The sequence below is a fragment of the Maniola jurtina genome, chromosome 28 (assembly GCF_905333055.1).
Source record: "Maniola jurtina chromosome 28, ilManJurt1.1, whole genome shotgun sequence".
NCBI classification, from domain to species: Eukaryota; Metazoa; Arthropoda; class Insecta; order Lepidoptera; family Nymphalidae; genus Maniola; species Maniola jurtina.
In genome coordinates, this window is record NC_060056.1 from 3074572 (window position 1) to 3090382 (window position 15811).

The 15811-nt window shown below is 40.4% G+C and overlaps 1 protein-coding gene and 1 long non-coding RNA gene across 2 annotated transcripts in view; both read left to right on the plus strand.

Moving 5' to 3' along the window:
- LOC123879306 (zinc finger protein Xfin-like) overlaps positions 1 to 10845 on the plus strand; it is a 29482-nt gene extending 18637 nt beyond the window's left edge. The window contains exons 8-15 of the mRNA XM_045926949.1: positions 1562 to 1618; positions 1932 to 2179; positions 2657 to 2706; positions 3415 to 3483; positions 7131 to 7180; positions 7602 to 7736; positions 7972 to 8219; positions 10827 to 10845. Of these exons, the coding sequence (XP_045782905.1) occupies positions 1562 to 1618; positions 1932 to 2179; positions 2657 to 2706; positions 3415 to 3483; positions 7131 to 7180; positions 7602 to 7736; positions 7972 to 8219; positions 10827 to 10845 (876 nt within the window). The remainder of the gene's footprint in view (positions 1 to 1561; positions 1619 to 1931; positions 2180 to 2656; positions 2707 to 3414; positions 3484 to 7130; positions 7181 to 7601; positions 7737 to 7971; positions 8220 to 10826) is intronic.
- A 2617-nt stretch (positions 10846 to 13462) lies between these two features.
- LOC123879445 lies at positions 13463 to 15581 on the plus strand. Its single transcript, XR_006798999.1, has 2 exons — positions 13463 to 13541; positions 14466 to 15581. It is a non-coding gene; the product is annotated as an uncharacterized LOC123879445 (long non-coding RNA).
- The last annotated feature ends 230 nt before the right edge of the window (positions 15582 to 15811 follow it).

Genomic DNA, 15811 nt, shown 5'->3' on the forward strand with positions numbered 1-15811 from the left:
GCACTTGGCCGGTTTTTTAAGTATATAAAATGTACTTATAAGTAAATAGAGAGAGAGCCAGCTCGTCACTAGACCTTTGTTATTTTCTACAAGCTGAGTTTAAAAGTTTAACGGTTATTGGCAGCGGGTTGCCACGATCCTGTCTGGCAATGCATGACGTGATTTCTAATATATACCTATTATTTCGAAGAAAACAAAAAAATATATACTTGGCGAAAGAATTTTTTCACCTCTATTACCTGTCATCTCCCAAAGCCACCATGATCCAAACTTCATATAGTCGCTGATCGTTCCTCCCTGTGTTGGGGACAATACGCAGAGAAACTTTCAGCTTTTATACAATAACGAAGGTCTGGCACGCGCTGGTTCTTAGTATAAAACCGGTTGCCTTTGTGCATTAATCACTTAGATTAGGTTAGGATACCTAATCAAAGATTTTTCGTGGATTCAAAGATCACAATGTTCAACACATTTCTAGTGTTACCCGTTGTCATTTTACGTTTGACAGCAGCTGTTTTGTGATTTTTAAGCACAGCTCTTTGCTATTGATCTGTGGTGGTGACCTTGATTTGTTATCTACTAATTAAAAGCTATGTAAGGAAAATTAAAATTGTCGAAATCTTTGCAATGCGTTGCTGTGTGCCCTTCTGCAAAACCACTGCGGAGGTCGTCTCCGAATCCGAGGAGATTACATTTCACGAGTGAGTGTTTCATTTAAACTTTGTATGTACTATAACCTAGACGCTTGCAGCCCTACTTTGTCTGCAGGGAGGTAACTGACCTGAGCCACCTTATTGCCCTGCTTCCCGCCAACCCAGGCTGATCGGAGCACGGCTCACAAGTGCGCGTTCACAAACCGAGCGAGTCTGTATCCAACTGTAGAGCTCCCCTCCAGGCAGAGCTATTTGCATTTTGTTTAATTATGAGTCACACGTTACGGAAGCTCCGAGCTATAGTCCAGAGTGTAATTTCCAGGTTCCCCAGCGAAGTGCATCTCCGAGCTGCTTGGCTCAGAGCCCTCGGCAAACAAGACACTCTCCTGCCAGAGCGTGCTGTGGTCTGCTCGCAGCATTTTCTAAACGATGACATTTATGAAACAGAAAGTGGCTCAAGGCGGATTCGTACTGGTGCTGTCCCCTCACCAGTGCTGGTAACTCCTTTATAATGCGCATAGCTTTCATTTTAAGCTTCAATGTATACTTACATTGGTATATATACTTAATAGTTCCTTTCAAAGGCTAATTTTTGTACACACAGTTCACATTTCAAGCTTTAAGTTCATTATGGAAGGTGGAAGATGGGAAATGATTACACTTATTACTGACAACATTTTGCACAGGTCTGCATGATATGCCTGGATACTCGCAGCAAGCTGTTTCTGATGAGTAAATACAAGCTGGAAGAAGCATATGAACATTTAGTGGGACATCCTGTAAGTTGTATTTTATATTATTCATAAGTCAATGTGCAGTCTAAGAGCAGAGTCAACTGCTCGAGCAGTAGACCAGTGCACGGCCGGTCTAAGATGGAACTGTATATGAATTAATTGTGTTTGTTGCAGTTGTGTGGTCAAGGAAAGCTCAAACCAACGCTTTGTGTGCAATGTGCCCAGAGACTGGTGAACTTTAGCACATTCAGAGACAAGAGCTTGAGAGCGCGCTCCCTGATGATGGAGCTACTTGACAGACATGAAGTGGTGAGGAATGTTTGATGCACTTTATTGTTATATGTAACAGAATGTTAGGTGCCAACTGTGTCATTTAAGCGAAGTGTAACATGTTACATTGTGAGCATTCGTCTAGTCAGTCCGCATGATATGTTTAGCTGATGGGATGGACACACTCGTTACAAATGTTACGCTACGATGATATTTCAGATCTGCTAACACCTTTAGGTGCTCAAATTTGCCTAAAGGCATGAACTTGTTTCAGATAACAATACGACACGTCAAATTGATAAGCCGTGTAAAGTACCAACTACAGTCTGACATTGTCTCGGCAGTGTCAGAGCCCGACTACTGCGATGTGTACATAGCACACTCCGACGCGGACGGACGGACAGAACTAGACGCGACTGCGACTGCCGCAACTGATGAAGCAGTTGCAGTGAAACGGGAAGTTGAAGACCGTGAAGATGATGAAGACGAGCCACCTGCGGCCGAAACACAGGCTCCCACCGCGTACGTACCATATGTGACAAACACAGGCTCCCACCGCGTACGTACCATATGTGACAAACACAGGTTCCCACCGCGTACGTACCATATGTGACAAACACAGGCTCCCACCGCGTACGTACCATATGTGACAAACAGGCTCCCACCGCGTACGTACCATATGTAACGAGTAATGCAAAATGTATTATTTGTAGTTTTATTCCATTGGTTCAGTTGTGAACAAGATATTTCCTTTGGTAGAAGTGTTGCACCAAAAAGCTTCGGCGTAAAGACTGACTAATCTATTATTCACTATTCAATTCAGTCCAATCCAACCTATCTAGAATTTAAATTATGTATCAATTTTAGTAATTGATTAATTATTTATTATTGCTAATTACTATTAATACACAATTCCACAATTAACTTGGTCTCTAATATTCGGCTATTTAATTTGCTGATTTACACGTGTAACATAATTATAACATTATATCCTTTCAGGCACATTATTTGCAAGCGAGAGTCGTCGGCAGACTGCGATCAAGCTTTGGGTAAGATAACTAACTTTACACGCGTTTTAACTCTTAAGTTGGGACTAGGGTTTGCAATCCAGCGGCATTTTCAATCCAGCTGGATTTATGCTGGATCAAAGTAAATCCAGCTTCTGGTGTGGGATCCAGCGGTGCGGATCCACAATCAGCTAAAAACAAGAAACTATTATTCCGTGCAAAAACGCCAAAAAAAATTTCGTTTCGTTCTGTCGCGCAGACTTTATTTAGTCGCACGCGACGCGATGGAGAGAGCTATGCTTGGAGTTTCTCTACGTGATCAAATCAGAAATGAGTAGATCCGTAGGAGAACAAGAGTAGCCGACATAGTTCAACGAGTTGCGAAGCTGTAGTGGCAATAGGCAGGGCACATAGTTTGAAAACTCGATAGATATTGGGGTCTCAAGGTGCTGGAATGGTGACCTCGCACCAGAAGACGCAGCGTTGGAAGACCCCCCACTAGTGGACGGACGACACCAGACGAGTCGCAGGGAGCCGCTGCATTCAGGCGGCGCAAGACCGTGGCGTGTGGGAGTCCCTACGAGAGACCTATGTCCAGCCGTGGACGTGTATCGGTTGATGATGATGATGATGAAGTGAGGTTGCCCTTCTGTCACCCTTGTGACACGTGCTACACCCTCTCTGCACAGTACCAACTACTTTTAGGTTTGATTTGAGATAAAACGAATATCCGATGTTGTTCTGTTTCAGTCGCTCCTTCGGTTCTCGCGACCAATCACAGAAACGAAGAACATCCAACTGATACAGACGACGAGTTGGGTATAATATTGTCTTTCGAAAATAATACAAACACTTTTGAATATTCAACGAAACCTCGGGACTCCGAACTAAAACCAAAGGAAACCTTTACAAAAATAAGTAATAATATCAATATTCGAACGACGAGGCGAAACAAACACAATTCCCAGGATATATCCGGTACACAGTTAGGAAACTATACTGACCAGATACAGTATATCTGTGACGTTTGCCAAAAGATATTTCAACGGAAAAGTTCCTTACAACGGAAAAGTTCCTTAGTTATCCACATTAGGGCGCACACTTACGCTAACACTTTCTCATGTAAGTTAAGAAAGCGCAAATTCAGTGAAAATAGTACGTCATCGAGCCCCAAGCGGACTCACACTGGCGAAAAGCTTTTTGTTTGTAAGTTGTGCGATTATAAATGTACAGTTAACAGTAATTTAGTGAGTCACATGAGGACACACACTGGCGAAAAGCCATTCGCTTGTAAGTTCTGTAAATACAAATGCACAGAAAATGGTAGTTTAGTGAAACACTTGAGGACTCACACTGGCGAAAAGCCTTTTGTTTGTAAGTTGTGCGATTATAAAAGTTCAAGAAATGATCATTTAGTGAAACACATGAGGACTCACACTGGCGAAAAGCCTTTTGTTTGTAATTTGTGCAATTATAAATTTTCACAAAATGGTAATTTAGTGAGTCACATGAGGACTCACACTGGCGAAAAGTCTTTTGTTTGTAAGTTGTGCGATTATAAATGTACAGTTAACAGTAGTTTAGTGAGGCACATGAGGACTCACACTGGCGAAAAGCCTTTTGTTTGCAAGTTGTGCGATTATAAAAGTTCACAAAATGATCATTTAGTGAAACACATGAGGACTCACACTGGCGAAAAGCCTTTTGTTTGTAAGTTGTGCCATTATAAATTTTCACGAAATAGTCATTTAGTGAGGCACATGAGGACTCACACTGGCGAAAAGCCTTTTGTTTGTAAGTTGTGCGATTATAAATTTTCACGAAATAGTCATTTAGTGAGGCACATGAGGACTCACACTGGGTAAGCTCCTCGGCTCTTGCTTGTAAGCTAAGCAAGGACAGCTGTCGCGGAACTGCTAGTTCGCTCTGAGGCGTCCTGTACATGAAGCCGGAGCCGCACCGTGAGTTAGTGTAAACAAATAAGAATCGCACATGAGTCGTAGCGAGTTACATAAGCGGCAGCTTGCAGGGTGGACTGAGGGAAACGAAGGCTATTTACTTCCTCATTTTATTCTTAACCTAGCTTGTACTTAAGGTGACAATACAGTTCACCTACTGAATTAATAAGTACCTTATTAAATTAATCTTTAGTTTTCATATATATTTCCTCTCCACTATGTATACTGTAGATGTTGGTTACATTGGGATCACGTGCAGACGCGAGCGGAATTGATGGTGATGCTATGCGCTGGTGTTACAAGGTCGTGCTGCGTCGGCGAATTTCCCCACGTAGTAGATATACGTAACTGGTTTCATATCGCATTCAGAATTTAAAAGAAAAATCGTTTACCTACGAAATTATTACATATAAAGTACTATTGATGAATGAATTGTTACCCATATTATATGATAACTAATAAACTATGATTGGTTTTTATTGTAATCCATTTTTTATGTATGATTATTTGTTAAAATACAGTGATGGCAAAACAGGGATTTTAAGTTCAGTCGGATGCGACAGCTAGTGTATAGTGACAGTTGTCATAGTGAGCTATGTGCAGCGCATGTTACGCTAGTGCCGTCCAAGGGGCGCGCCGCTGTAGGTATATTTCTCGGGTCACGCAAGCCCGACCTGTCTGAACTTGAAATTATTGTATTTATATTTTAAACTAATTTAAACTTTTTTAGTATGGAAATTGTATGAATTGTTATATTATGTACCTACTGACCAATAAATTATGATAAGTTTTTACTGTATATTATTGATAAAACTCGCCTTTAATTTGCTAAAGATGCATTCTAAAGGTGCATACTGACCAGCAGGATGATTCGGCTGTTATATAATAGAAACTAAACTACAAATATGTAGTATAATAATTACATTAATATTTATTCAATATAATTGGGGCAAAAAAAATGTTATTCGTGTGTCCCCTTGCAAATAAATATAGAAGGTTTTTGATACTTTACTTTTTAGGGTCTATACCTCAAAGGAAAAAACTGAACCTTTATAGGATCACTTTATTGTGTATCTGTCTGTTCTACTGTCCGTCTGTCAGGAAAACCTCTAGGGTGTTTCCCGTTGACTTATAATCATGATATTTGGTAAATTGGTAGGTCTAATAGCACAAGCACAGAATAATATAATAGTACTATGCACAAGTAACGGAAAAAATCCGAAAACCGTGAATTTGTGTTTCAATTTTCACATTAAGATAACCATACCAAGCGGGGTATCATATGAAAAGGCTTTTTTTAAACAGATTTTTATTTATTTTTATGAATAATAGTTTTTGATTTATCGTGCAAAATGTTGGAAAAAATACTCGCGTAGGTACGGAACCCTCCATGCGCAAGTCTGACTTGCACTTGGCCGGTTTTTTAAGTATATAAAATGTACTTATAAGTAAATAGAGAGAGAGCCAGCTCGTCACTAGACCTTTGTTATTTTCTAAAAGCTGAGTTTAAAAGTTTAACGGTTATTGGCAGCGGGTTGCCACGATCCTAAGTGTCTGGCAATGCATGACGTGATTTCTAATATATACCTATTATTTCGAAGAAAACAAAAAAATATATACTTGGCGAAAGAATTTTTTCACCTCTATTACCTGTCATCTCCCAAAGCCACCATGATCCAAACTCCATATAGTCGCTGATCGTTCCTCCCTGTGTTGGGGACAATACGCAGAGAAACTTTCAGCTTTTATACAATAACGAAGGTCTGGCACGCGCTGGTTCTTAGTATAAAACCGGTTGCCTTTGTGCATTAATCACTTAGATTAGGTTAGGATACCTAATCAAAGATTTTTCGTGGATTCAAAGATCACAATGTTCAACACATTTCTAGTGTTACCCGTTGTCATTTTACGTTTGACAGCAGCTGTTTTGTGATTTTTAAGCACAGCTCTTTGCTATTGATCTGTGGTGACCTTGATTTCTTATCTACTAAATAGAAGCTTTGTAAGGAAAATTAAAATTTTCAAAATCTTAGAAATGCGTTGCTGTGTGCCCTTCTGCAAAACCACTGCGGAGGTCGTCTCCGAATCCGAGGAGATTACATTTCACGAGTGAGTGTTTCATTTAAACTTTGTATGTACTATAACCTAGACGCTTGCAGCCCTACTTTGTCTGCAGGGAGGTAACTGACCTGAGCCACCTTATTGCCCTGCTTCCCGCCAACCCAGGCTGATCGGAGCACGGCTCACAAGTGCGCGTTCACAAACCGAGCGAGTCTGTATCCAACTGTAGAGCTCCCCTCCAGGCAGAGCTATTTGCATTTTGTTTAATTATGAGTCACACGTTACGGAAGCTCCGAGCTATAGTCCAGAGTGTAATTTCCAGGTTCCCCAGCGAAGTGCATCTCCGAGCTGCTTGGCTCAGAGCCCTCGGCAAACAAGACACTCTCCTGCCAGAGCGTGATGTGGTCTGCTCGCAGCATTTTCTAAACAATGACATTTATGAAACAGAAAGTGGCTCAAGGCGGATTCGTACTGGTGCTGTCCCCTCACCAGTGCTGGTAACTCCTTCATAATGCTCATAGCTTACATTTTAAGCTTCGATACATACACGTATCAGTATATACTTAATAGTTCCTTTCAAAGGCTAATTTTTGAACATACAGTTCACATTTCAAACTTTAAGTTCATTATGGAAGTTGGAAGGTGGAAATGATCATACTTATTACTGACACCATTTTGCACAGGTCTGCATGATATGCCTGGACACTCGCAGCAAGCTGTTTCTGATGAGTAAATACAAGCTGGAAGAAGCATATGAACATTTAGTGGGACATCCTGTAAGTTGTATTTTATATTATTCATATTCATACATCATAAGTCAGTGTGCAGTCTAAGAGCAGTGTCAACTGCTCGAGCAGTAGACCAGTGCACTGCCGCTCTAAGATAAAGCTGTATTTGAATAAGTAGTGTTTGTTGCAGTTGTGTGGTCAAGGAAAGCTCAAACCAACGCTTTGTGTGCAATGTGCCCAGAGACTGGTGAACTTTAGCACATTCAGAGACAAGAGCTTGAGAGCGCGCTCCCTGATGATGGAGCTACTTGCCAGACATGAAGTGGTGAGGAATGTTTGATGCACTTTATTGTTATATGGAACAGAATGTTAGGTGCCAACTGTGTCGTTTAAGCAAAGTGTAACATGATACATTGTGAGCATTCATCAAGTCAGTCTGCGTGATATGTTTAGCTGATGGGATGGACACACTCGTTACAAATGTTACGCTACGAGGATATTTCAGATCTGCTAACACCTTTAGGTGCTCATATTTGTCTAAAGGCATGAACTTGTTTCAGATAACAATACGACACGTCAAATTGATAAGCCGTGTAAAGTACCAACTACAGTCTGACATTGTCTCGGCAGTGTCAGAGCCGGACTACTGCGATGTGTACATAGCACACTCCGACGCGGACGGACGGACAGAACTAGACGCGACTGCGACTGCCGCAACTGATGAAGCAGTTGCAGTGAAACGGGAAGTTGAAGACCGTGAAGATGATGAAGACGAGCCAGCCGCGGCCGAAACACAGGCTCCCACCGCGTACGTACCATATGTGACAAACACAGGCTCCCACCGCGTACGTACCATATGTGACAAACACAGGCTCCCACCGCGTACGTACCATATATTGGCGTCACTCAGAAAAGCAGGTATTATTTAAATATTTTTATCTAATTATTGGAATGTCCTCTTCGAAACCAACACAAAAAAACACAAGTTTTATGTGCAAGGTCATCCGAGAGTTTTAGTCTAAACAAACTAATGCCAAAATAAATAATTTAATTAGAGCGTGATTGCTATCACAACATCTAATTCTCCAGTTCACAACCCAAATACCGAAAATATGCGATATCGCTCCGAATCTCAGAAGGAGACTGAACTAAAACCTTCAAAACACCCGTATTTATGCAAGTTCAATCTTGTTGGCCTCCTAGTAACAGATTGTATGACATCGAATGAGCCAAATATCGATTTTACCAAACTACCTTCATCAGCTAAATTAATAATTTTATATTATTTTTGACAACTCAAATCAACTTTTTAAAAATAACCTTACAGTTCGGCCGTCCTGAATTTAACACGCCCTCGTGTTTCTAAATAATCTTGTCATGTCAGTCGCGGGCTTCCTTGCCCTAAGTCAAATCCAAATCATGGGCTATCCTGCCCTCCGTCAAATCATTAAAACCTACCCCTGAACTGCCGAACTCTCAGTTTTAATATCAAGTCAACAATAAATCCAAACGACTAACTTCTCATTCGATGTATACAAAATCTGAACCACTCATTGCAAATTACTTTCCAATTCACAAAAGACTAAATTATTAAAAAAAAACTAAAAATTTTAATCACCAAATCAAACTCAATAAAAATTTTAATCAAATGTGGGTTGTTTACAAAAAGATACCAAAGCGAAATTAAGACAACGTGAGACACATCCCACTTCTGAATTATTGGCGTCACTCAGAAAAGCAGGTATTATTTAAATATTTTTATCGAATTATTGGAATGTCCTCTCCGAAACCAACACAAAAAAACACAAGTTTAATGTGCAAGGTCATCCGAGAGTTTTAATCTAAACAAACTAATGCCAAAATAAATAATTTAATTAGAGCGTGATTGCTATCACAACATCTAATTCTCCAGTTCACAACCCAAATACCGAAAATATGCGATATCGCTCCGAATCTCAGAAGGAGACTGAACTAAAACCTTCAAAACACCCGTATTTATGCAAGTTCAATCTTGTTGGCCTCCTAGTAACAGATTGTATGACATCGAATGAGCCAAATATCGATTTTACCAAACTACCTTCATCAGCTAAATTAATAATTTTATATTATTTTTGACAACTCAAATCAACTTTTTAAAAATAACCTTACAGTTCGGCCGTCCTGAATTTAACACGCCCTCGTGTTTCTAAATAATCTTGTCATGTCAGTCGCGGGCTTCCTTGCCCTAAGTCAAATCCAAATCATGGGCTATCCTGCCCTCCGTCAAATCATTAAAACCTACCCCTGAACTGCCGAACTCTCAGTTTTAATATCAAGTCAACAATAAATCCAAACGACTAACTTCTCATTCGATGTATACAAAATCTGAACCACTCATTGCAAATTACTTTCCAATTCACAAAAGACTAAATTATTAAAAAAAAACTAAAAATTTTAATCACCAAATCAAACTCAATAAAAATTTTAATCAAATGTGGGTTGTTTACAAAAAGATACCAAAGCGAAATTAAGACAACGTGAGACACATCCCACTTCTGAATTATTGGCGTCACTCAGAAAAGCAGGTATTATTTAAATATTTTTATCGAATTATTGGAATGTCCTCTCCGAAACCAACACAAAAAAACACAAGTTTAATGTGCAAGGTTATCCGAGAGTTTTAATCTAAACAAACTAATGCCAAAATAAATAATTTAATTAGAGCGTGATTGCTATCACAACATCTAATTCTCCAGTTCACAACCCAAATACCGAAAATATGCGATATCGCTCCGAATCTCAGAAGGAGACTGAACTAAAACCTTCAAAACACCCGTATTTATGCAAGTTCAATCTTGTTGGCCTCCTAGTAACAGATTGTATGACATCGAATGAGCCAAATATCGATTTTACCAAACTACCTTCATCAGCTAAATTAATAATTTTATATTATTTTTGACAACTCAAATCAACTTTTTAAAAATAACCTTACACATATGTGACAAACACAGGCTCCCACCGCGTACGTACCATATGTGACAAACACAGGCTCCCACCGCGTACGTACCATATGTGACAAACACAGGCTCCCACCGCGTACGTACCATATGTGACAAACACAGGCTCCCACCGCGTACGTACCATATGTGACAAACACAGGCTCCCACCGCGTACGTACCATATGTGACAAACACAGGCTCCCACCGCGTACGTACCATATGTGACAAACACAGGCTCCCACCGCGTACGTACCATATGTGACAAACACAGGCTCCCACCGCGTACGTACCATATGTGACAAACACAGGCTCCCACCGCGTACGTACCATATGTGACAAACACAGGCTCCCACCGCGTACGTAAACCACCACCAAACCACGTACCAAAAACCTTCGGCGTACAGGCTGACTAATCTATTATTGACTATTTGTTTCAGTCCAATCCAACCTATCTAGAATTTAAATTATGTATCAATTTGAGTATTTGATTAATTATTTATTATTGCTAATTACTATTAATATACAATTCCACAATTAATTTGGTCTCTAATATTCGGCTATTTAATTTGCTGATTTGCAAGTGTAACATAATTATAACATTATATCCTTTCAGGCACATTATTTGCAAGCTAGAGTCGTCGGCAGACTGCGATCAAGCTTTGGGTAAGATAACTAACTTTACACGTGTTTTAACTCTTAAGTTGGGACTAGGGTTTGCAATCCAGCGGCATTTTCAATCCAGCTGGATTTATGCTGGATTAAAGTAAATCCAGCTTCTGGTGTGGGATCCAGCGGTGCGGATCCACAATCAGCTAAAAACAAGAAACTTTTGTTCCGTGCGAAAACGCCACAAAACTTTTCGTTTCGTTCTGTCGCGTGGACTTTAGTTAGTCGAACGCGACGCGATAGAGAGAGCTATGCTTGGAGTTTCTCTACGTGATCAAATCAGAAATGAGTAGATCCGTAGAGGAACAAGAGTAGCGACATAGCTCAACGAGTTGCGCAGCTGAAGTGGCAATAGGCAGGGCACATAGTTTGAAAACTCGATAGATATTGGGGTCCCAAGGTGCTGGAATGGTGACCTCGCACCAGAAGACGCCGCGTTGGAAGACCCCCCACTAGTGGACGGACGACACCAGACGAGTCGCAGGGAGCCGCTGGATTCAGGCGGCGCAAGACCGTGGCGTGTGGGAGTCCCTACGAGAGACCTATGTCCAGCCGTGGACGTGTATCGGTTGATGATGATGATGATGAAGTGAGGTTGCCCTTCTGTCACCCTTGTGACACGTGCTACACCGTCTCTGCACAGTACCAACTACTTCCTCAACCTAAGGTTGCCTGGAAGAGATCGCTATTTTAGCGATAAGGCCGCCTTTTGTACATATTGTACACTAGCTGATACCCGCGACTTCGTTCGCGTGGATGTAGGTTTTTTAAAATTCCCGTGGGAACTCTTTGATTTTCCGGGATAAAAAGTAGCCTATGTGCTAATCCAGGGTATAATCTATCTCCATTCTAAATTTCAGCCCAATCCGTCCAGTAGTTTTTGCGTGAAGGAGTAACAAACATACACACACACACACACACACACACACACACACACACACACACACACACACACACACACACACACACACACACACACACACACACACACACACACACACACACACACACACACACACACACACACACACACACACACACACACACACACACACACACACACACACACACACACACACACACACACACACACACACACACACACACACACACACACACACACACACACACACACACACACACACACACACACACACACACACACACACACACACACACACACACACACACACACACACACACACACACACACACACACACACACACACACACACACACACACACACACACACACACACACACACACACACACACACACACACACACACACACACACACACACACACACACACACACACACACACACACACACACACACACACACACACACACACACACACACACACACACACACACACACACACACACACACACACACACACACACACACACACACACACACACACACACACACACACACACACACACACACACACACACACACACACACACACACACACACACACACACACACACACACACACACACACACACACACACACACACACACACACACACACACACACACATACAAACTTTCTCCTTTATAATATTAGTGTGATAAATCTATAATGTTATTTATATATTACTATGTCTTTTTGGTGTACAATAAAGAATATTTTACTTTACTTTACTTTACTTTAAGGTTTGATTTGAGATGAAACGAATATCCGACGTTGTTCTGTTTCAGTCGCTCCTTCGGTTCTCGCGACCAATCACGGAAACGAAGAACATCCAACTAATACAGACGACGAGTTGGGTATATTGTCTTTCGAAAATAATACAAACACTTTTGAATATTCAACGAAACCTCAGGACTCCGAACTAAAACCAAAGGAAACCTTCACAAAAATAAGTGATATTATCAATATTCGAACAACGAGGCGAAACAAACACAATTCCCAGGATATATCCGGTACACAGTTAGGAAACTATACTGACCAGATAAAGTATATCTGTGACGTTTGCCAAAAGATATTTCAACGGAAAAGTTCCTTAGTTACCCACATTAGGGCGCACACTTACGCTAACACTTTCTCATGTAAGTTAAGAAAGCGCAAATTCAGTCAGAACAGTACTTCATCGAGCCCCAGGAGGACTCACACTGGCGAGAAGCCTTTTGTTTGTAAGTTCTGTAAATACAAATGCACAGAAAGTGGTAGATTAGTGAAACACATGAGGACTCACACTGGTGAAAAGCCATTCGCTTGTAAGTTGTGTAAATACAAATGCACCGAAAATGGTAGTTTAGTGACGCACATGAGGACTCACACTGGCGAAAAGCCTTTTGTGTGTGAGTTGTGCGATTATAAATGTACACAAAAAAGTAGTTTAGTGAGTCACATGAGAACTCACAATGGCGAAAAACCTTTTGTTTGTAAGTTGTGCGATTATAAAAGTTCAAGAAATAGTGACTTAGTGAATCACATGAGGACTCACACTGACGAAAAACCATTTGTTTGTAAGTTCTGTAAATACAAATGCACAGAAAGTGGTAGTTTAGTGAACCACATGAGGACTCACACTGGCGAAAAGCCTTTTGTTTGTGAGTTGTGCGATTATAAATGTACAATTAACAGTAGTTTAGTGAAACACATGAGAACTCACACTGGCGAAAAGCCTTTTGTTTGTAAGTTGTGCGATTATAAATGTGCAGTTAACAGTAATTTAGTGAAACACATGAGGACTCACACTGGCGAAAGGCCTTTTGTTTGTAAGTTGTGCGATTATAAAAGTTCACAAAAAGCTCATTTAGTGACGCACATGAGGACTCACACTGGCGAAAAGCCATTCGCTTGTAAGTTCTGTAAATACAAATGCACAGAAAATGATAGTTTAGTGAAACACATGAGGACTCACACTGGCAAAAAGCCTTTTGTTTGTAAGTTGTGCGATTATAAATGTGCAGTTAACAGTAATTTAGTGAAACACATGAGGACTCACACTGGCGAAAAGCCATTCGCTTGTAAGTTCTGTAAATACAAATGCACAGAAAATGGTAGTTTAGTGAAACACGTGAGGACTCACACTGGCGAAAAGCCTTTTGTTTGTAAGTTGTGCGATTATAAATATGCAATTAACAGTAATTTAGTGAAACACATGAAGACTCACACTGGCGAAAAGCCATTCGCTTGTAAGTTCTGTAAATACAAATGCACAGAAAGTAGTAGTTTAGTGAAACACATGAGAACTCACACTGGCGAAAAGCCTTTTGTTTGTAAGTTGTGCGATTATAAATGTACACAAAACAGTAATTTAGTGAAACACATGAGGACTCACACTGGCGAAAAGCCATTCGCTTGTAAGTTCTGTAAATACAAATGCACAGAAAATGGTAGTTTAGTGAAACACATGAGGACTCACACTGGCGAAAAGCATTTTGTTTGTAGGTTGTGCGATTATAAATGTGCAGTTAACAGTAGTTTAGTGAGTCACATGAAGACTCACACTGGGTAAGCTCCTCGGCTCTTGCTTGTAAGCTAAGCAAGGACAGCTGTCGCGGAACTGCTAGTTCGCTCTGAGGCGTCCTGTACATGAAGCCGGAGCCGCACCGTGAGTTAAGGTGAGATCTATAGAGCGCGCTCTGCCTTTGCTTAGACTTAAGACAGAGTTAAAACGAGACAGAGCTATATCGCTCACATAAATCTGTCTCGTTTTAACTCAAGCTTTAGTCAGAGCAAAGTCAAAGTGCGCTTTATAGATTTCAGCCTTAGTGTAAACAAATAAGAATCGCACATGAGTCGTAGCGAGTTACGTAAGCGGCAGCTTGCAGGGTGGACTGAGGGAAACAAAGGCTATTTACTTACTCATTTTATTCTTAACCTAGCTTGTACTTAAGGTGACAGTATTGTTCACCTACTAAATTAATGAGTTATACCTACTAAATTATTAAATAAATCTTTAGTTTTCATATGTACTTCCTCTCCACTACACTGAGATGTTGGTTACATTGGGATCACGTGCAGACGCGAGCGGAATTGATGGTGATGCTATGCGCTGGTGTTACAAGGTCGTGCTGCGTCGGCGAATTGCCCCACGTAGTAGATATACGTAACTGGTTTCATATCGCATTCAGAATTTAAAAGAAGAAATCGTTTACCTACGAAATTATTACGTATAAAGTACTATTGATGGATGAATTGTTACCCATATTATGTAATAACTAATAAACTATGATTAGTTTTTATTGTTATCCATTTTTATGTATGATTATTTGTTAAAATACAGTGATGGCAAAACAGGGATTTTAAGTTCAGTCGGATGCGACAGCTAGTGTATAGTGACAGTTGTCATAGTGAGCTATGTGCAGCGCATGTTACGCTAGTGCCGTCCAAGGGGCGCGCCGCTGTAGGTATATTTCTCGGGTCACGCAAGCCCGACCTGTCTGTACTTGAAATTATTGTATTTAGATTTTAAACTAATTTAAACTTTTTTATGATGGAAACTGTATGAATTGTTATACTATGTACCTACTGACCAATAAATTATGATAAGTTTTTACTTTATTCTGCTTTTTATTGATAAAACTCGCCTTTTATTTGCTAAAGATGCATTTTAAAGGTGCGTACTGACCAGCAGGATGATTCGGCTGTTATATAATAGAAACTAAACTACAAATAGTATAAGGATTACAATAATTATTCAATATAATCGGGGCAAAAAAATATAGGTATCATTCGTGTGTCCCTTGCATATAAATATAGAAGGTATTTGATACTTTACTTCTTAGGGTTCC